This window comes from Bison bison, unplaced genomic scaffold, assembly GCF_000754665.1.
Source record: "Bison bison bison isolate TAMUID 2011002044 unplaced genomic scaffold, Bison_UMD1.0 scf7180017864355, whole genome shotgun sequence".
Taxonomy (NCBI): Eukaryota; Metazoa; Chordata; class Mammalia; order Artiodactyla; family Bovidae; genus Bison; species Bison bison.
Window position 1 is genome coordinate 572,572 of NW_011494927.1, and position 21,519 is coordinate 594,090.

Below are 21,519 nucleotides of genomic sequence, written 5' to 3' on the forward strand. Positions count from 1 at the left end.
TGTCCATTTATCTGTCGATGGACATCTAGGTTGCTTCCATGTTCTAGCTATTGTAAATAGTGCTGCAATGAACATTGGGGTACATGTGTCTTTTTCAATTTTGGTTTCTTCAGGGTGTATCTCTTCATCTTTTAAACCATGCCTAGCATGGTACCTAGCATACAGCAGGCTCTTACTAAATACTTAATGAATCTATATATGAAAACATCAATAGAGTGTTTTTAAAGACAAAAAACTCCAAACATTCATACAACTAAAGCAGAGCTGTTCATCATCACTCCTTGAAAATGGAACTGTCTCTCACAAACACAACTGGCTGTGTCCTGCAGAAGTACAGGGTGTAACTTATAAAGCCAGTAGTTTTATTTCCTTTCCAACGGCCTCCTTACATGTAACCAAAACCTGTCACCCAGGTCACATTGGTTCAGTTGGCTGATGAGACCAATAACCCGTCTCTGACAGTGACAATAGTAAGGGACCTGTTAGATGTAAAGATTGCCTGCATTGTTCTATACATCACTCTCTTTTTTTCTGAGTATAAATGGTATTTATAAAATAATATAAAAACATATAAATAAGATAAAAAAATCACCACAATCTTTCTATTAACTTTTTGGTGTTTCCTTTACATTTTTAAAATAATTGAAGTTTAATTTTATCAGTTTTGTGTCTGGACTACATCATTCTGAGAGCATTTTCCATGTTACTATATTTTTCTCAAAAACATCCCTTTTAATAGCTGCATATATTTTGCCTCAAGGAATACCATACTACAGTGTATTTTTCACTGCAATAAATAATGCTTGATGGAATCATCTTTTACATAAATATTTTAAGCCTTTTTATATAGAAATACGATATAATGCACTTACATGTATCCATTAGCCAGGTCCAATCCATTTCCCTTCCTCTGGTCCAAATTGTTTTAAGGCAAATTCTAGACATTCTATTATGATGTAATTTACTTTTATTTATGAAATAAATTATTCCATATATTCTATGTATTTACATATATTATATTTTTATAATAATACATATTGTTAGAGTATAATATATACTCAATTTTAAAATCAAATATCCAATCAGTTGTTCAAGCATACCAAATTTTATGGCACTTCATTTATTGTACTTTGCATATACTGTGTTTTTTTTTTACAAATTGAAGTTCTGTGCCAATGCTGTATCAGGCAAGTCTATCAATGCTGTCCTTCCAACAGCATATGCTTCTTTTGTGTCTCTGTTATATTTTGCTAACTCTCACATTTCAAACTTTTTCATCATTATTATATTTGTTATGGTGATCTGGCATCAGTGATCTTTGATGTTACTATTGTCATTGTTTTGGGGTGCTATAAACCATGCACACAGATGGCAAAACTTATTGATAAACGTGGGTTCTGACTGCTTCACCAACCAGCCCTTCCCCATCACTCTCTCTCTCCTTGGGCCTCCCTATTTCCTGAGACATAGCAATATTGAAATTAGGCCAATTATAAGCCTCTAAGTGTGCAAGTGACAGGAAAAGTCACACATTTCTTCTTTAAAAGCTAGAAATAATTAAGCTTAGTGAGGGAGGCTGAAAGCTAGGCCTCTTGCACCAAAGAGTTAGCCACATTGTGAATGCAAAGGAAAAGTTCTTGAAGGAAATTAAAAGTGCTACTCCAGTGAACACACAAAGATGGTTAAGAGAAACAGTCTTATTGCTGATATGGAGAGTTTTTAGTGGTCTGGACAGAAGATCAAACCAGCTGCCACATTCTCTTAAGCCAAAGCCTAATCCAGAGCAAAGTTTAACTCTCTTAAATGCTCTGAAGGCTGAGAGAGGTAAGGAAGCTGCAGAAGAAAAGTCTCATAGCAGAGGCTGATTCATAAGGTTTAAGGCAAGAAACTATCTCCATAACATAAAAGTACAAGTGCTAATGTAGAAGCTGCAGCAAGTTATCCAGAAGATCTAGCTACGATAGTTACTGAAGGTGGCACCATTAAATAACAGATTTTCAATGTAGATGAAACAGCCTAATATTGGAAGAAGATGCCATCTAGGAATTTCATAGCTAGAGAGGAGAAGTCAATGCCTGACTTCAAAGCTTCAAAGGACAGGGGATAATGCAGCTGGTAACTTGAAGTTGAAGTGAATGCCCATTTACCATTCCTAGGGCCCTTAATAATTATGCCAAATCTACTTTGCCTGCTCTCTACAAATGGAACAAGTTCAGGATGATAGCACATTTATTTACAACATGCTTTATTGAATGTCTTAAGTCCACTGCTGAGATTCTGCTGCTCAAAAAAAAAAAAAAAGATTCCTTTCAGAATATGACAGCTCATTGACAAGGCACCTGGTCACCCAAGAGCTCTGATGAGGATATACAGTAAGATTAGTGTTACTTTCATGCCTGCTAACACAAGGTCCATTCTGCAGCCCATGGATCAAGGAGTAGTTTTGACTGAAAGTGAAGCGACTCCTTGTGACCCCATGGACTGTAGGCCACCAGGCTCCTCTGTCCATGGGATTCTCCAGGCAAGAATACTGGAGTGTGTTGCCATTGCATTTTCCAAAGGACCTTCCTGACCCAGGGATAGAACTCGTCTTCCACACTGGTGGTAGATTCTTTACCGTCTGAGTCATCAGGGGTTCCAGTTTTGATTATCAAGTCTTATTACTTAAGAAACATCACTTTATAAGACTATAGCTGTCATAGTGATTCCTCTGATGGATCTGGGCAAAATCTATTGAAAACCTTCTGGAATGAACTCACTATCCTAGACGTCATTAAGAACATTCAGGATTCATGGGAAGAGGCCAAAATATCAACATGAACAGGAGTTTGGAAGTTCACTCCAGCCTTCATGGATGACTTTGAGGGGTCCAAGGCTTCGGTGGCAGCTGTACCCGCAGATGTGACGGAAATAGCAAGACAACTGAAAGTGGAGCCTGGAGATATGTCTGAATTGCTGTGATATCGTGATACAGATTTAATGGATGAAACGTTGCTTCCTATGGGTGAGCAAAAAAAGTGGTTTCTTGAGCTAGAATCTACTTCTGGTGAAGATGTTGTGAAGGTTGTTGAAATGACAACAAAGGATTTAGAATATTAAATCAGCTAAGTTGAGAAAGCAGCATCAGGATTTGAGAGGACTGACTCTAATTTTGAAAGAAGTTCTATGTGGGTTAAATGCTGTCAAATAGCACTGCATGCTACAAAGAAATTGCTCCTGAAAGGAAGAGTCGATCAATGGAGCAAACTTCACTAGTCTTATTTTAAGAAATTGCCACAGCAACTACCCCGACTTTGAGGAACTACAACACTGATCAGTCAGCAGCTATCAACATCAAGGCAAGACCCTCCACCAAAAAAAAAAAGACTGACAACTTGTTAAAGGCTCAGATGACAGTTAGCATTTTTTAATGAAATATTTTTAAATTAAGGAATGTACTTTTTAAAGACATAATTCAGTTGCGCACTTAATAGACTACAGTATAGTGTAAACATAACTTTTACATGCACTGGGAAACCAAAAAATTCATGTGACTCACTTTATTATGGTATTCGTTTTATTGCAGTGGTCTGGAACTGAATCCACAATATTTCTGAGGTATGTCTGTTGATTCCCAGGTGGTGCTAGTGGTAAAGAACCCACCTGCCAATACAGGAGTCAAAAAACAGGGATTTGACCCCTGGGTTACAAAGATCCCCTGGAAGAGGACATGGTAACCCACTCCAGGATTCTCGCCTGGAGAATCCTCACGGACAGAGGAGCCTGGTAGGCTACAGTCCATGGAGTTGCAAAGAGTCAAACACTACTGAAGTGGCTTAGCACACATGCTCACATGTCTGTACATAAATCTTTGATCACATTTCTGATTCTCTCCTTGGGATAGAATGTTAAAAAATGGAATTCTGGGTAAAGATGAAAGCTCTTGATGGATTATGATATCTCGCCAGATTGCTTTGCTGAAAACATTCATCCATCTTCACTCCCATGAGCAACAGGAGAGCCCCATTTTCCTTCACCCTAACCAACACCCAGTCATTGAACCGATAGTTTGAAATGCATTCTGAAAGAATCCTCTTCACCCAGAAGTTAACGGTGAGGTCTTTGGAGTCAGTCAAGGCTGAGATTCAATCCTTAGCCTGTGTAGCCCCATGATATGTGAGTCAGTCTCTGAACATCTGCTTCCTCATTCAGTAGATAAAAATACATACCACATAGAGTTTTGTGATGATTAGATGTAATAATATTTATAAAGTGCTTAGCATGGTCCTGGCAAATAGTTAAAAAAAAATGCCTATTTTAGACTAAAAATCCCATGAGGTCATGTCTATTGTGGGTGGTTGTTTGTTGTTATTGCTGTTGTTTTGCCTTCACTTAGTGTCCAGTGAGGAGCTAGCACTCAATAACCCATGCCTGAGGGCTCAGATGAGGAAGGGTGAGGAGTACAGCCCTGATGGGTCTCCAGTCAGTCTCTCTGACAGCAGGAGGGAGGTGACCCTTGTATCGCGGAGCCTCAGGCCCTCCAGCTCACTCTGGCCCTGACCAAGCCTGCAGCTGCTCTCACTGATCCTGGAGGCTGTTCATCTGCAGATTCAGAGCAGCAAGGTCCTCACTGTACAAATGAGAGAAGCTCTGTAGAGAAAGGGATAGTGCCAGAAGTTTTACCAAGAACATGAAGGGTGTTTTCTCTGTCAGAGGCTGGGGAAGTTTATGGCCAGTGGCCTATGTCCTTGCCCTCAAGGACACCACCCAGCTCTGGGGGACAGTGCAGGGACCCACCAGAGTGTTTCAAGCATGCTGCCTGGCCCCAGATTCACTTCATGGGAGTTTGGACCTCACCAATACCTGTAATACAACCCCTGACTTGGATGCTGTGGCTTCAGCTAGTAGGGAGAGTGCAGCTTCTTCCCTGATGCTGGTGAACAGGCTGGTGTGAGAAGAGAAGCCCCAGTTGCTCTGTGCCCCTGTGTACTGAGTCCCAGAGGGAGGCATCCTCTGTATAGCTGGAACAGGGCACAGGGCCGGCCGGATGCAGGCCAGTCAGTCTGTGAGGACTGGAGGTGTGGCTTGGCCTTTCTCACAGACCTCTGGTCCAGAGCATTCTGCTAGGACCAGGGATGCCTGGGGCTCCTGCGGCATTTCTGCTGAACATCACCACCTATGTGAAGGCCTAGCTCCTGCCTACCTTCCATTCTAGAATTTAACTCTCTCTCTACCTCGTCTTTGGAATGCTCATGGGTGGTTCAGAGAAATGATGGCTCCTTTTTTTTCCTGAGAACTACTTATCTTTTTTCAAGGAGGAGCTTGTCTAATTGACTTGCCTGAAAAATGCAGTGACTTTGTATTAGTAATACATGGTCTATTTTCTTAATGAAAAGTCAATATCCCCTTCCTAACATCATACATAAAAATAAGCTCAAAATGGATTAAAGACTTAAATGTAAGGTCAGAAACTATAAAGCTCTTAGAGGAAAACATAGGCAGTACATCCTCTGACATACATCACAGCAAGATTCTCTGTGACCCACCTCCTAGAGTAATGGAAATAAAAACAAAAATAAACAAGTGGGATATAATTAAACTTCAATGCTTTTGCACAGCAGAGGAAACTATAAAACACAATGCTCAGAAGAGAGAAAATAATTGCAAATGAAACAACTGACAAAGGACTAATCTCCAGAATATATAAGCAGTTCATACAGCTCAGTATCAGGAAAAAAAAAAACAGCCTTATCAAAAAATGGGCAGAAGACCCTAAATAGACATTTCTCCAAAGAATACATACAGATGGCAAATAAATGCATGAAAAGATGCTCAACATCACTCATTATTAGAGACATGCAAATCAAAACTAGAATGAGGTATTGTCTCACACCAGTCAGAATGGTCATCATCAAAAAATATACAAACAATAAATGCTGGAGAGGATATGGAAAAAAGGTAGCCCTCCTACACTGTTGGTAGGAATGTAAATTGATATAGCTATTATGGAAAACAGTATGGAAAATCCTTTAAAAATAGGCATAAATCTACCATTATGACCCAGCAATCCCACTACTGGGATATATCCTGAAAAAGCCATGACAGAAAAAGACACATGTACCTTCAGTATTCATAGCAGCATGGTTTACAATAGCCAAGAAATGGAAGCAGCCTAGATGTCCATCAACAGATGTATGGATGAAGAAGATGTGGTACATATATACAATGGAATATTACTCGACCATAAAAAAGAATGAACTTGAGTCAGTTCTGATGAGGTAGATGAATCTAGAGCCTGTTATATAGAGAAGAAAGGCAGAAAGAGAAAAACAAATATAGTATACTAACACATATATATGAAATCTAGAAAAGTGATACTGATGAACCTATTTGCAGGGAAGAAATGGAGATGAAAATGAAGAGAATGGACTTGTGGACACAGTCAGGGAGGGAGAGAGTGAGACAAATGCAGAAAGCAGCACTGACATATATACACTATCAGGTGTAAGAGGGACTGCTGGTGAGAAGTTGCTGTGTAGCACAGGGAGCCAGCCTGATGCTCTGTGATGATCTGGAGTGATGAGATGTGGGGAGGGGAGGGAGGCTAGAGAGGGAGGGGATGTATTGCATAATTATGGCTGATATGTGTATGGCAGAAACCAACACAACATTGTAAAAATTCAAAAATATATTTGAAAAAAAGTCTGTGTTCCACTGAATCCTCAAGGCTAGGGCAGTAGCCTCAGTGCTATCTATCTGTAACTGGAGTAATTAAACATGTCCTGAAGCCAAATATAAATATATATATATACATACACATATATATGTGTGTGTGTATCAAATGAATAAAACAAATTCTATTTTGACAGTTAAAAATGACATGTCCCTTAAGGTTAATTTAATTACTAATAACGTCCTGGGCTTATTAGCTATTTGCATTTCCTATCTATCACTTTAAAATGCATGTCCTCTGGCCATTCAACAAGGGAATTTGTTAGCTTTTACCAAGTCTTTAAAATGTAACCACACTTTATATTCAAAAAGTTCATGTCTAAGAATTTATCTTAAAGAAACAAAGTATATTCACAAATACATATATATTTATTATATTAATTATATATTTCCAATTTTTTTATAATCAGAAAAAAATAATCAATGTGATTTGGGGAGAAAACCAAAAAATAGAAAAATTCCCATAGGAAATTATTAAATAATTTTAGTTGCTGGACACATTAAACCTAACTGAATTAATCCTGACAATCCCAGTGGTCACCCATTCGATAATCTATTATCTATTATAGATTTTATCTGAACCAACTGGATACCATTTACTTTTCAATTTTCACAAGAACTTGGTCAATGAGTCACCCATATTTACTGCTTATTGTTTAATATGAATCCTTGTAACCATTTGAAAAGTCTCTCTCCACGGGAAAGCTCTCCTCTGGGTGTTTACTCTGTCTGGGCCAGTCACCAACATGAGATCCAGCTCACAGTTTCCTTTGTACTTTGCCCTTCTTTTTTATATAATCTCTGTTCAAAGATGCACCAGGATTTGAGACTACTGTTTTAGGTTGTTAAGTCAGGACATGCCTCAGTTTCATGGGAGGCAGTGTGGTCATGCAGAAAGATCAGTTTCATGGGAGGCAGTGTGGTCATGCAGAAAGAACAAGATATGGATTCAGATTTAAATCTCAGCTCTACATTTACTAGCTGTGTGATCTTGTTCAGTTGCTAAATCACGCCTCACTCCATGTGTGACCCCATGGATTGCAGCACTCCAGTCTTCCCTGTCCACCATCTTCCAGAGTTTGCTCAAACTCATGTGCATTGACTTGATGATGTCTTCCTCTTGTCCCCTTCTCCTCCTGCCTTCAATCTTTTCCAGCATCAGGATCTTTTCCAATGAGTCAGATCTTCACATCAGGTGGCCAAAGCATTGGAGCTTCAGCTTCAGCATCAGTCCTTCCAAGGAATATTCAGGACTGATTTCCTTTAGTATTGACAGGTTTGATCTCCTTGCTGTCCAAGGGACTCTCAAGAGTCTTCTCCAACACTACAGTTCAAAAATTTCAATTCTTCATTGCTCAGTTTCCTTATACTCTAACTCTCACATCCATACATGACTACCGGAAAAACCATAGTTTTGACTATTCAGACCTTTATCAGAAAAGTGATACCTCTGCTTTTTAATATGCTGTTTAGGTTTTTCATAGCTTTTCTTCCAAGGAGTTAAGTATCTTTTAATTTCATGGCTGCAGTCAATGTCTGCAGTGATTTTGGAGCTCAAGAAAATAAAATCACTGTCACTGTTTCCATTGTTTCCCCATCTATTTGCCATTGAAATGATGGGACTGGGTGTCATTATCTTCGTTTTTGAATGCTGAATTTCGTCAGCTTTTTCACTCTCTTTCAGCTTTATCAGAAATCTTTAGTTCTTCTTGGGTTTTTGGCATTAGGGTGGTATCATCTGCATATCTGAGACTGTTTATGTTTCTCCTGGTAATCTTGATTCTAGCTTGTTTGATTCATCCATCCCAGCATTTCACATGATGTACTCTGCATATAAGTTAAATAAGCAGGGTGACAACATACAGCCTTGATGTATTCCTTTCCCGATTTTAAGCCAGTCTGTTGTTCCATGTCCAGTTCTAACTGTTGCTTCTTGACCTGGATACAGGTTTCCCTGTAGGCAGGTAAGGTGGTTTGGTATTTTCATCTCTTTAAGGATGTTCCCGTTTGTTGTGATCTTATGCTCTTTAAAAAGGGTAATAATGCCTACTTTTTAGTGTTATGAGAATAATGAGCACGCATATACACACCTGGAAGCCTGGTGGCTCAGATGATACAGTTTGCCTGCAGTTCAGGAGACCGGGCTTTGATCCCTGGGTTGGGAAGATCCCCTGGAGAAAGGAATGGCTACCTACTCCAGTATTCTTGCTTGGAGAATTCCATGGACAGAGAAGCCTGGCAGGTTACAATCCATGGGGTTAAAAAGACACAACTGAGCGAGTAACACTTTCATACACAGTTGGGCCTGGCAGGGAAGGGCAACTCAATGAACATCACTCTCCTTCATCGTCCACCTCTCCTCATTCCCTGGTGTGACCCCTGGGGAGAAGGGACCCCTGCAGAATACAAGGGGATGTCACGTAGGGAGTGGACATGAAGACGGAAGGAAACCAACAGCTGGAGAGACAGAGGGGGTTGGATAGTGAGGGTCAGAACTGGCAGAAAGCCTGGACTGGCTGTTTTGTAAATGAACAAAGGGTCTCGGGAGAGGAGGGTAATCTACCTGGCTTACACAGCTTGGAAGAAAGGAAGGTGGGTGAGGTTGGGGCATGGGAATCATTACTACTCTCTCCTGACAGGCTAGGTCATCAACAGGCAAAGGAACATTAGGCCAGGTAAACAAGGTTGGTAACATTTCAGGTAAGAAACAGAAAAATAACAGCAAGAATAGGATATTTTCTTAATGTCACAAACATTAGCTAGCTCTTAGCAACCCAAATTGGTTTCTTTGACTATCAAAGGAAATGTCAAGTCTGGGAATAAGATCAAAGTTTGAATTAAATCAACTACAATCGATAACAGTTAAGAATTATAACCAACCATATAGAACAGGGAACTATATTCAATGTCCTGAGATAAACCATAATGGAAAAGAATAAAGAAAAAAGAATGTGTGTGTGTGTGTGTGTATATGAATTACTTTACTGTACAGGAGAAGTTAACATAACATTGTAAATCAACTATATTTCAATTAAAAAATTATAACCAAACTGAAACTACAGAAGTATTTTTGCTAAAAACTTATATTAACTCACAAGCAGTATATATGATTATAAAATTTACTTGAAAATTTATGGAGCCAAGAATTACCAAGATATTTTTGGGGAAATAAAAAACAAAGAGGGAAGGCATGTTCTAGTAGATGAAAAGCTCATTATAAAAGTATAGTAATGAATTTGAAACAGAGTAATGGAACCGAATAAAAAGGTCAGAAATAAATCCACATATGTATATGTGGTCTGTTAATTAATGACAAAGAGAGCTCTGCACTGCAGGGGAAAATGACAAGTGATATCAACAAATGGTGTTGGGGCAAGGGCGTCTCCATGTGGAGTAGAATGAAATGATTCATATCTCAGACCACACATAAAAATAAATGCCCAGCTGGACTGTAGAGTTACATGTCAAAGACAAATCAATAAACTTTTGGGAGATAACATAGATGAACCTCCAGATTCTAAGATCTTAGGATAGAGAAATAAGACACAAAAACGTTAATCACTGATAAACTGAACTTTGTTGAAATGAAGAACTTCTTTTCAACAAAACATCACTTACAGAATGAAAGGGTAAGCCATTGGAGAGAATTTTCAATACATACACACAATAAAGAAATTATATAAAACATACATCTCAGAAATCAGTTTAAAAAAAAAGCAGAATACTCACTCAAAAATGGGCAAAATATTTGAATACATATATTACAAAAGACATCAAAATTGTGAAAAAAATATGCATGTATGTTTCTTAACATCATTAGTTATCAGAAAAATGAAAATAAAAACAGAAGACAGTACTACATATCCATCAGAATGACTAAAATGAGAAAGGGTGAAAATATCAAGTATTTTATAAGGACATGGACCATGCTATGTGGCTGGTGGGAGTGGGAACTGCTATAAGCAATGAAAAAGTAGGGAAATGCTGCAACATGGCTGTAGCTCAGATATTACATTGTGAAAAAGAAGTTATACACAAAAAAAGGTACACACTGTATGAGCCCATTTGAATGAAGTTATCATTTGCTAAATTTATAAAATTTGGAGAAGAAGCTAAAATTTTATGTTCCTTGTCTGTACTTTGCAGTTTTTTGATATATTTACACTGGAGGCCAGTGCACTTAGATAAGACAAAAAACATTAAAGGCATAAAAACTGAAACAAGACCTAAAAATATCTTCATTGGCAGATCACATAAAATTACACCTGAAAAAGCCAAATGTATCAAAGATAAAACAAATTTAAGTGACAGGATTCATCAAATTAGCAGGATATAAAATTATTATACAAAAACAAATAGATTTCATATGTAAAAATAATACCAAGTTATAAGATATAATGGAGGAGAAAAACCATAATCACAGTACCAGCATGACAAGATGAAATAATACTGATGATTAGATTTTTAGTGTTCAAAACCTCTATGAAGAACATTTTAAACATTTTTAAGACACATAAAATAAACTTGAATAAATGTTAGTCTTTGTTCTTAGATAGGATATCCTTAAAAGATACCAGTTCTTCCTAATTTGTAAATTTAATAAAATTCTAAAAAAATATACCAAAACAGTTTTTGTTGCTGTTGAAGCTACAAGAGAGATACTTAAGTTACTTTGGAAAAACAAACACAAAATACCTAGGAAAACATTGAAAATGAAAAGCTATGAGGGGTAATGAGCCCTATTACATTCAGCTCAGTTCAGTTCAGTTCAGTCAGTCGTGTCTGACTCTCTGCAATCCCACGGACTGCAGCACGCCAGCCCTCCCTGTCTATCAGCAACTCCAGGAGCCTGCTCAAACTCATGTCCATTGAGTCAGTGATGCCATCCCACCATCTCATCCTCTGTCATTTCCTCCTCCTCCTGCCCTCAATCTTTCCCAGCATTAGGGTCTTTTCTAATGAGTCAGCTCTTCGCATGAGGTGGCCAAAGAATTGGAGTTTCAGCTTCAACATCAGTCTTTCCAATGAACACCCAGGACTGATCTCCTTTAGGATGGACTGGTTGGATCTCCTTGCAGTCCAAGGGACTCTCAAGAGTCTTCTCCAACACGACATTCAAAAGCATCAATTCTTCAGCACTCCGCTTTCTTCACAGTCCAACTCTCACATCCATACACGACTACTGGAAAAACCATAGCTTTGACTATATGGACCTTTGTGGGAAAAGTAATGTCTCTATTTTTTAATATGCTGTCTGGGTAGGTCATTGCTTTTCTTCCAAGAAACAAGCATCTTTTAATTTCTTCTATTTTTTAACATGCTGTCTGGGTAGGTCATAGCTTTTCTTCCAAGAAACAAGCATCTTTTAATTTCATGTCTGCAGTTATTTTGGAGCCCAAGAAAATAAGTCTGTCACTGTTTCCATTGTTTCCCAATCTATTGCCATGAAGTGATGGGACGGATGCCATGATCTTAGTTTTTTGAATACTGAGTTTTAAGCCAGGTTTTCACTCTCCTCTTTCACCTTCATCAAGAGACTCTTTAGTTCCTCTTCACTTTCTGCCGTAAGTGTGGTATCATCTGCATATTTGAGGTTATTGATATTTCTCCCAGCAATCTTGATTCCAGCTTGTTCTTCATCCAGTCCAGCATTTCGTGTGATGTACTCCGCATATAAGTTAAATAAGCAGGGTGACAATATACAACCTTGATGTACTCCCTTCCCAATTTGGAACAACTCTGTTGTTCCATGTTTGGTTCTAATTCTTGCTTCTTGACCTGCATACAGATTTCTCAGGAGGCAGGTAAGGTGGTGGTCTTGTATTCCCATCTCTTGAAGAATTTTCCACACTTTGTTGTGATCTACACAGTCAAAGGCTTTGGCATAATCAATAAAGCAAAAGTAGATGTTTTCCTGGAATTCTCTTGCTTTTTCAATGATCCAACAGATTTTGGCAATTTGATCTCTGATTCCTATGCCTTTTCTAAATCCAGCTTGAATATCAGGAAGTTCACAGTTCATGTACTGTTAAAGCCTGGCTTGGAGAATTTTGAGCATTACTTTCCTAGCATGTGAGATGAATGCAATTGTGCAGTAGTTTGAATAGTCTTTGGCATTGCCTTTCTTTGGGACTGGAATGAAAACTGACCTTTTCCAGTCCTGTGGCCACTGCTAAGTTTTTCAAATTTGCTGGCATATTGAGTGCAGCACTTTCACAGCATCATTTTTTAGGATTTGAAATAGCTCAGCTGGAAATTTCATCACCTCCACTAGCTTTGTTCATAGTGATGCTTCCTAAGGCCCACTTAACTCCTCACTTCAGGATGTCTGGCTCCAGGTTGAGTGATCACACCATCATGGTTATCTGGGTCATGATCTTTTTTGTACAGTTCTATTCTTGCCACCTCTTCTTAATATATTCTGCTTCTATTAGTCCATATGATTCTGTCCAATTTATTGTGGCCATCTTTGTATGAAATGTTCCTTTGGTATCTCTAATTTTCTTGAAGAGATCTCTAGTCTTTAATACTACACATTAAAACATACTATACAGCCTTCATATTTAAACTTTGTGCTATTGGTGCATGAAGAGCACCAATGGAAGGGAACAAACTTGAGAAATAGACCATACAACATATGGGAACCTAGCCCATCACTGGGGCAAAGAGGCAGCTTTAATAAATGATGGACAGACAACTGGATAGTCATTTGTAAAAGAGAAAATTAAATCTATTCTTTACAACTTTACACAAGAGCAAACTCTAAGTGGATCAGAGATCTAAATGTGGACAAATGAAACTGTAAGAGCACAAAAAGAAAGTAATGCATTATAGACAAAGGGCTAATATCCTTAACATGAAAGTATTTTTACTAATTGGTGGGGGTGGAAGAACTAAAGATCTTAGGAAAAGGGGTTAAATACATGAACAAGCAATATACCAAAGATGGCCCTGAAATATATATTTACAGGTTCATAACAGAAATGCAAACTAAAATTATATGGAGATGCTCATCCACTAGATTGGCAAAAAATCAAAAGCTTGACAATAAATTCTAATGGTGAGGCTATGGAGAAATAGGCTGTCTCACATATCTTTGGCAGAAATACAAAACAGAGTAACCCCTATGGAGGGAATTTGGTGGTATTTAGCAAAACTACACAAACATTTACTGTTTTACCCAGCAATTCCACCTTCCAGTAATTTACTCTGAAGATACACATCCATAAATAACAAAATACTAACAATGTTAACATTGCAGAAATGTTTATATAATTGCAAATACTGGAGCTACTTAAATACCCAAATACAGGAAAATGATAGAATAAACCACTGTATTTAACCTCAAGGGAGTACTATGCAGCTATGAAAAACAGAAAAATCTATATAAATTGTTTGGTGTAATTTTCAGGATATATTGTTTGGTGGGGGGCAGGGAGAGAATTATATAGCATACAACTTTTTGCATAAGAAAAATGGAGAAATTAAAATACACAAATTCATTTTTAGCTAAAATAAATACAGAAAAGATAAACAATGAAATTGTTTACTTACAATAGAGCAGAGAAAGGGATGTGGGAGGGAAGAGAACAACATTTGAGGGCACACTAATATACACTGAAGTATTAAGGGGCAAAGAAGCATTTCCCTTTGCAATCTACTCTCCAAAGACTGAAAAAAAAATTACACATAAGTGTACATGTTCATGTTTGTATATGAATATATGTATGGATCCCCGGTGGCTCAGAGGTTAAAACCTCTGCCTGCAATGCGGGAGACCTGGGTTCAATCCCTGGGTCAGGAAGATCCTCTGGAGAAGGAAATGGCATGGAACATACACACATAGAGAATACTTTTTTTTAATGATGAAAAGTTAAAAATTGGTGAATCTGAGTAAAAGGTAAAAAGTTCTCTATTATCCCTGCACATTTTCCATAAATTTGATATTATTTCAAAATTAAAAGTTTAAAAAATGTAACCTGGTTTCAAAGCACTACTGAAAAGCTCAGAAATCAAGACTAGAATGATGAGCTGCTGGGTGCTTTCAGGTATGTCTATGACAGATGGTTAGATGTCATTTCACAAGTCCTATTTCTAGACTATCAAGACCTACAGGCAAAACAAAACAAAAGACCATCAGATACGCAATTGTGCCTCTCATTCTACTAGGCAATGCCTTTTCACCTCTAGCAACACTTGCTCAAAGTCCAGATACATCCCATAATCAGTTCAAATGCAATTATAGGTAGACCGAAGTTAGTTTTATAAGCTTACAGATGAGAAAATACTGATTTTTAAACATAACAAAAACGAAACACTTGAAATGAGGTACTGTGATCAAGGGCACTCAAGTGCTAGTGTTGGGTGGCTGTACATGATTCATAAGCACTGCTGTAGCTCTAACAGAGAAAACAGAGCAGCCTGGGCCAAACAGCCTAATATCCATCGTGCTTCTTTTGGCTAATCAACTATTATGTGCAATCACTGGTCAAGAGCCCTTTGAATCCTGCTTTACCACTTATGACATCAAGGCACACAGATTAAATATTCTTTTATTTGACCCAAATTATTAGAGTGATAACACTTAAATTACACATTGGAAAGCACTGCAATTATCTCTCAAAAAAAACAGACAATGGTGGCTTAAAGTAAAAGAGCTTGATAAACAAGATACATAAAACTCAGGATGTCAAAGTAAATACTAAGGTGAACATATACCTTGACACAGAGACTGTTCAACCATTTTTGTTAATAGTCATGTCAAAAGCAATTAGAGAAATATGTACCTAAACTGTTGAGAGGTTGTTTGGGGAGAAGATTATGGGGAAATATATGTTTTGATAAAGATTTCAATGTCTGAATTTTGAAGAATACACATTGCCTGTATGATTTAAATAGCTAAAATCAGATTTAGCTATCAGTCACAGAACAGATATACAAATGTGCTTGGCAAGAGAAAGCTATATGAACTGACTTCATAGAGACCTATCTAAACTGCTAGTATTTTGAGACCTAGTTATTAAACATTAAGTTCAGAAATATTAAAAGGGAATAAGATAAGCAAATGATGAAATGTAGACATTTTTCATTCAAAAATATGGAAGCTCTTTTGACTCAAAAAAACCAAATCTTTATTCCATAACAAATGAGCTTAAAAAAAAAAATAATAATTAGCTTTAAAAAGCCATAAAACAGTGTGACAAATGTATAAGGAATACAAAAAAGGACAACAGATTACACTGGGGGAAAGTTATTTTTAAATACAGTACACTCCAACAGAAAAATTTTACAATGGGAAACTTTTTAATTCCATTTTTCTAATAAAGACTTTTCTCTCTTTATTAAAACATAAAACATTTTCTTCTTGAACCTTTATATGTAAAATTTATTGAACTGACAATTTCCTTAGTAACACAGGCTGAGCCAGGTGAAATATGCCAAGCAATTTACATATAAAATTAGAAAGCTAATTTTGGTTTTAACTGCATAGGTTCAGTATTATTGCATAGGTTCCAAATTTACTGCAAAACTACACTGAGTAAATTTTAAATTTGGAAGCACCACCTTGTGGTGAAAGAACAAACTTCTCAATGGCAGGGGTCAAGATGGGGTTTCCTAGAGAGGACACCAGTGCTCCTGAGGCACTGGTGAAATTCTATTTTCTGACCTGTACAGAATGCCATGAGGCTCACTTTATCATTATTTGTTTAACTACATGACTTTTCTGTTACTGTATTTCATAATTTTAAACATTTATGAAAACCATATCCAATATGTACCCAAATTGGACGTCTGAATGCCTGAATTTCCTAAGTACCACTTTTATTTCCTAGAATTATAAATGTACTATTATATTTTTGATATAAAACGCCAGAAAAAAGATATTCTTTGGTAAATGATGAAAGAAGTTTTCCCCTCAGAATGTTTTCACTGATGCTTTCTCTCAGCCTCTGAGGAAACTGCAGGGGTTCTGCAGTTATCACCTCCACACATCTATCCCAACTCGAAAAATCATCCAAAAAGCCCTAGATTTTACTGCATCAATATACAATAAAAAGGGTATGTGGCATACTTAACTATGGAGCAAAATTCATCAAAAATGTCTTTCTTTCCTACTTTACTTACTATAGCTGCTGCTGCTGCTGCAGCTAAGTCGCTTCAGTCGTGTCTGACTCTGTGTGACCCCATGGACAGCAGCCCACCAGGCTCCTCTATCCACAGGATTCTCCAGGCAAGAATACTGGAGTGGGGTGCCATTTCCTTCTCCATACTTACTACAGGGTTGGCCCCAAAGTTCATTTGGGTTTTTTGTAACATTTCATGGAAAACCCCAACACTTTTGGGCCAACCAATATACAGGAAGTGACATGCTATTCACAAAATGACCTGAATTAGCTGGGGAGAATTCACCTTCTCTCCCTGCCTGAGTTACTTTTCACAGGAGCTAAATGCATCCCATTTAGTACCTCTTTCATACCATAGAGCAGTTTGCACAGAGGAAGTCCTTACTCTTTTTCTCAGGAACCTGTCAGGTTGCATTAGTGACCATGTCCCTTACTATGACTCTCACCTGAACACATCTGATTGGCAGGTGAGAAGAGTCATTAGCTGAGTCTTCCTAGAGATTGTCTCCCAAACCAGCTTCCATCCCACCGTGGAAAGCATCTCATCTTTGCTTCATTCAAATACTGGGAATATTAAAGATGGGAGTAGATGTGCTGGAGAGTATTTCACAGGACAAGGCCTTCTGCTGAGGCTTTGGTGCTACCTACTAAAATAATCCTATACTCAAATGAAGTACAGAAAATATTTTTAAAGAAACCAGGGCTACATTGCAATTCTTGACTTGGGTCATTGCAAAGGGATATGATATACAGGCCAGCCACTAAGCTAATGTTGTCTTTTGGAGTTTGATACATTCTAGGTTTGAATATACCAAAGATCAGGGCTATTGCTCCATCTAGTGTTTGTTTCTACCTATGAAGAAATGTCAGGCTGTTGCACCACCAAGATCTGTAACTTCCTTTAGGAGTTTGAATAAATAGCTGCATTGTAAGATGAAAACAACACTCCAACGGGGTCTTTTAACAGTCTTAAAAAGGAAAATGGGATTACTGAACTTAAATCTGAAGAGGTCAAATTCTTTGGTCCTAAGAAGTAGTAAGAGCCATTTTCTCCTTTCTTATTTACAAGTAAGAAAAAGTAACAGAAGCTGCTTCTCTAAGATTTTGGAATTGCCCATGCTCAATGTTAAGATAAAATATTAATAGTGAGGAATCTTGGCACTGATATTCCATAGAAGTGATACTTCATTGTTAATCTAATATAACCATAAGGCTCAATTGGCCAATCTAAAAAAAAAAAAAAGATTCAATATTTCTAAGAAAATATGGTTAAACTATTTTAGCCCTTTCCTCTTAGAAATAGATAAGGAAGAGACAGAAACTTTAATAATGGAAAATAATGCAGGAAATTACTACCAGTCAATGGAAGCACAATCTTTTAGAATCTTTGCTACAACTGGAATAAGAAATGATAATTATGACAGACTTTATTGTTTGATACCAACTTTTATCGAGTTGTTCAAAGTACAGGATATATGTAATCATTCAAAGTCTCTGGCTGATACCTTCACAAGCACTAGAAAAAGAACATATATTGAAAAAGAACACATATTGAGTAACAAACAGTGAGCTTAGGCACTGTTCATATAAACTGTTTTATGTACAGGAAATCCAGGATGTCTAGAAATTACTAAAATTATAAAAAAAGGGGTAAAGCTCTTTTCCTCAACTCTGGCTAAATGTCATCACCTTAAAATACTGACACAGTGTTTGATTATAAAGCAGAAATGTACAATGGTAGATTTATTTTAGTCCTTATTCAAGAATGATATTTACACAAAGCTCTCACTCAGTATAAATAAAACTATTGTATGTCATATAACCTTCTAAGTTTTATAGAGCATTTATAATACAGGTAACATTAACACCAGATTGAAAAATAAGGAGAACCAAGGCTACTCTATGTGTCCTTGAACTGGGAATTTTCTCAGACAGTGGAGTCATGGTCAGGAAATGATACTAAAAAACATAAATTTTTATACATTAGTTTCTCCATCTCTGTGTAAACAAGAATGATTCAAATTCTTCAGTTAACTGCAATACTCAAAAAATCTTCAACTGGTAAACTCTTAGTCTGCAATGTTTCAATTTTTCCCGAATCTTAAAAACTTCAAACTGCCATTAAATATATTATCTTCTGTTTCTTCTTAAACAACTAAGGTTCATAAAAGGATCGTCATCGTCCTAAAACGACATCCAAATGTAAAATTAGTGACTGTTCCATGCTTCACTGAGATAAAACAGAAGTGCTTACGGGCAAACAATGCCAGTAAGAGCCATCTTCTCTTTTCACATTGGGTATGCTTTCGTGTTTCTATTTCCTTCATAAATATAAATTGTCAGTTTTTTTTTCTCTTTCTCCCTTCCTTAGTAGCCATTTCACTGTTAAAATAAATAAGCTCAACTGAATTTTTAGCAAGCATTAAAAATAAAAATTTACCCTGCTCTATATGAGTGTGTATATATACACCCATAATATATGTCAATATATGTCTCTCGGTTATTCATCCTACAAAAAGCAAATAAGGTATGGGAAAGCCAAAAAATAAATACTATTCAAGTTATTTCTATTAGGTTTTTAAACAGGTTTTTTTTTTTTTTCAATTTACAGTTTATAACTGGTATATATCACGTTCCAGAAACTGAAAGCCAAAAAATTAATGAAGCCACATGATCCAGTTTAGATATAACTGCAACTTTTATTCCCACTACCCATATAATGCCAGAAATAGATCCAATACTCTCAGAATGATGCAAGAAACAATCTAGCAAAGCAATCTTTCAAATATTTTTTTAGAAAAAGAAGTAGACGGGCTATTTCAGTTTCAATGAGTTCCTGTGTTCCTGGGTTGTTTATTACATGTACAGTATAAATAGGCAAGAATAACAGATGTTTGCTAAGAATTTAGAGAGAATGAAAAGTAACAAACCTAAAATAAGCCCTAAACACATGATCTAAGGCAGATAACATAAATCAATGATTATATATTTTATAACTAAATATTCAAAAGAGAAAGCAAAACTGTAAAGTTTTGGTTTATGTTTCTTTTAAGAAATTACTAAAAAGGAATAACTATTTGGTGTTAGGCTCTGTTGGCGATGTTAACACATTCAAATGTTCACCAAGTTAGCTATCTCTAGTGATATACGGATGTCTTGAGAAATACAAATTCGCTCTCACTTATTGATTCATTTTCTGCTACCATAAAAGGCAGAACTGATTTATAAATGAGAGTTAAATCCAAACTAAGGTATAGTAGAGAATTTGCAAATAGTTCTCCTTTGCAGTTAACTTGAAGTATACAAATTTTTTTAAGTAACATATAACCATATGTATATCTAGATGCTCTGGAATTAACAAATGCATCAACAATTGCTCACTTCTCTCCTGGAGGCAACATGTTAGTATTTAATAGACAGACTGTATGAGTTCATGTTGCCATTTTTCTCTGTAGCCCGAGTTCTAGGGAGTCTTTCTTCGAGCTGTTTCAAAACCACATCTGAGACACAGGGAACATGACAGCAGCAGGTGAAGCTCAAAATCATAGGTGTGATTCACATGCTACAATGGGGATAACCCTGGAGAACACTGTGCTCAGTGAAATAAGCCAGGCAGAAAAAGACGCATTCTATATAATCCCACTGATCTGAAGTATCAGAGCAGTCAAAATCATAAGGACACTAGAGTGGTTTCTAGGGGCTGAGGAGAGGGGAAATGGAAAGATGTGGTTCAATGGGTATAGATTTTTGGTTCTGGAAGATGCACAGGTTCTGGAGGCTGTTGCACAACAATGTGAATACACTTAACACTAGTGAACTATTGATAATTGTACACTTAAAACTGGTTGAGATTTAAGTTTTATGTTCATGTTTCTACCACAGTTGAAAATTACCACCATGCATCCTTATATAGGAAATGTGTAGAGCATATAATGAGGATTTAATAAACATTCTATTAAAAAGTAACTTCTATGATATTATCACCGCTATTTCTCCAAACATAAACAACAAAAGCTTAAAAAAACTATTCTGATCCTACTGTTAACTGGGCAGGTTAAATAAGAGCTGAGTGAATATTAGACGTTAATTTCAGGCCTTTCACATCTGAGACATTTCCACTGACAGGCACTCAACAGAGGCCACTCATTGATTCCACAGTAACTATGGTTCCAAGGAAGGTGATCAATGAAACTATATTCAGAAATAATTTTTAGCAACTAGCTTAGCAGTTCCTATTCAGATTTTATAAACACTTAAATTATTTAAGATTTAACTTAGTACTTCATTATTACCTCATCTGATTCAAAGTCGACCCCTTTGGTGATCTGGCTCTGGGACATGGGTTTGCTTGATGATGAAGTGCTTGAGCCTCTGAGGCAAAATAGGAGAAAAACAGAGAAGATGAACCAAAAATTCATCACAGGAGCCTTTCTTCCCAAATTTTTCATTTTAGTAGCAGCCATAAATAAAAACAGCTAGTACATTCTCTTCGAGCTGCATTAGAGGCAGTAAAAGCTCAGAGATGTGTGAGGAAAAGCACTCTGAGGTCAAGGTGTGAATTCCAGTTCTGCCCCTTCTGAGTTACATGGCTTCCAGCAAGGTACTCAGCCTCTGTGCCACAATCTCCTCAGATATGAAACGAGGATAATAATACTTTTTTAAGAGATTAAATGTGTTAGCCATA

General features: G+C 37.0%; 1 protein-coding gene across 2 annotated transcripts in view; it reads right to left on the reverse strand.

Moving 5' to 3' along the window:
* Window positions 1-15,818: 15,818 nt before the first annotated feature.
* MRE11A (MRE11 meiotic recombination 11 homolog A (S. cerevisiae)) overlaps window positions 15,819-21,519 on the reverse strand; it is a 74,180-nt gene continuing 68,479 nt past the window's right edge. For both annotated transcript variants that reach the window (XM_010855145.1, XM_010855144.1), the window contains 2 exons: window positions 21,128-21,206; window positions 15,819-19,019 (listed from right to left, as the gene is read on the reverse strand). In XM_010855145.1, coding sequence (XP_010853447.1) covers window positions 18,966-19,019; window positions 21,128-21,206 — 133 coding nt within the window. In that variant the 3' untranslated portion in view covers window positions 15,819-18,965. The remainder of the gene's footprint in view (window positions 19,020-21,127; window positions 21,207-21,519) is intronic.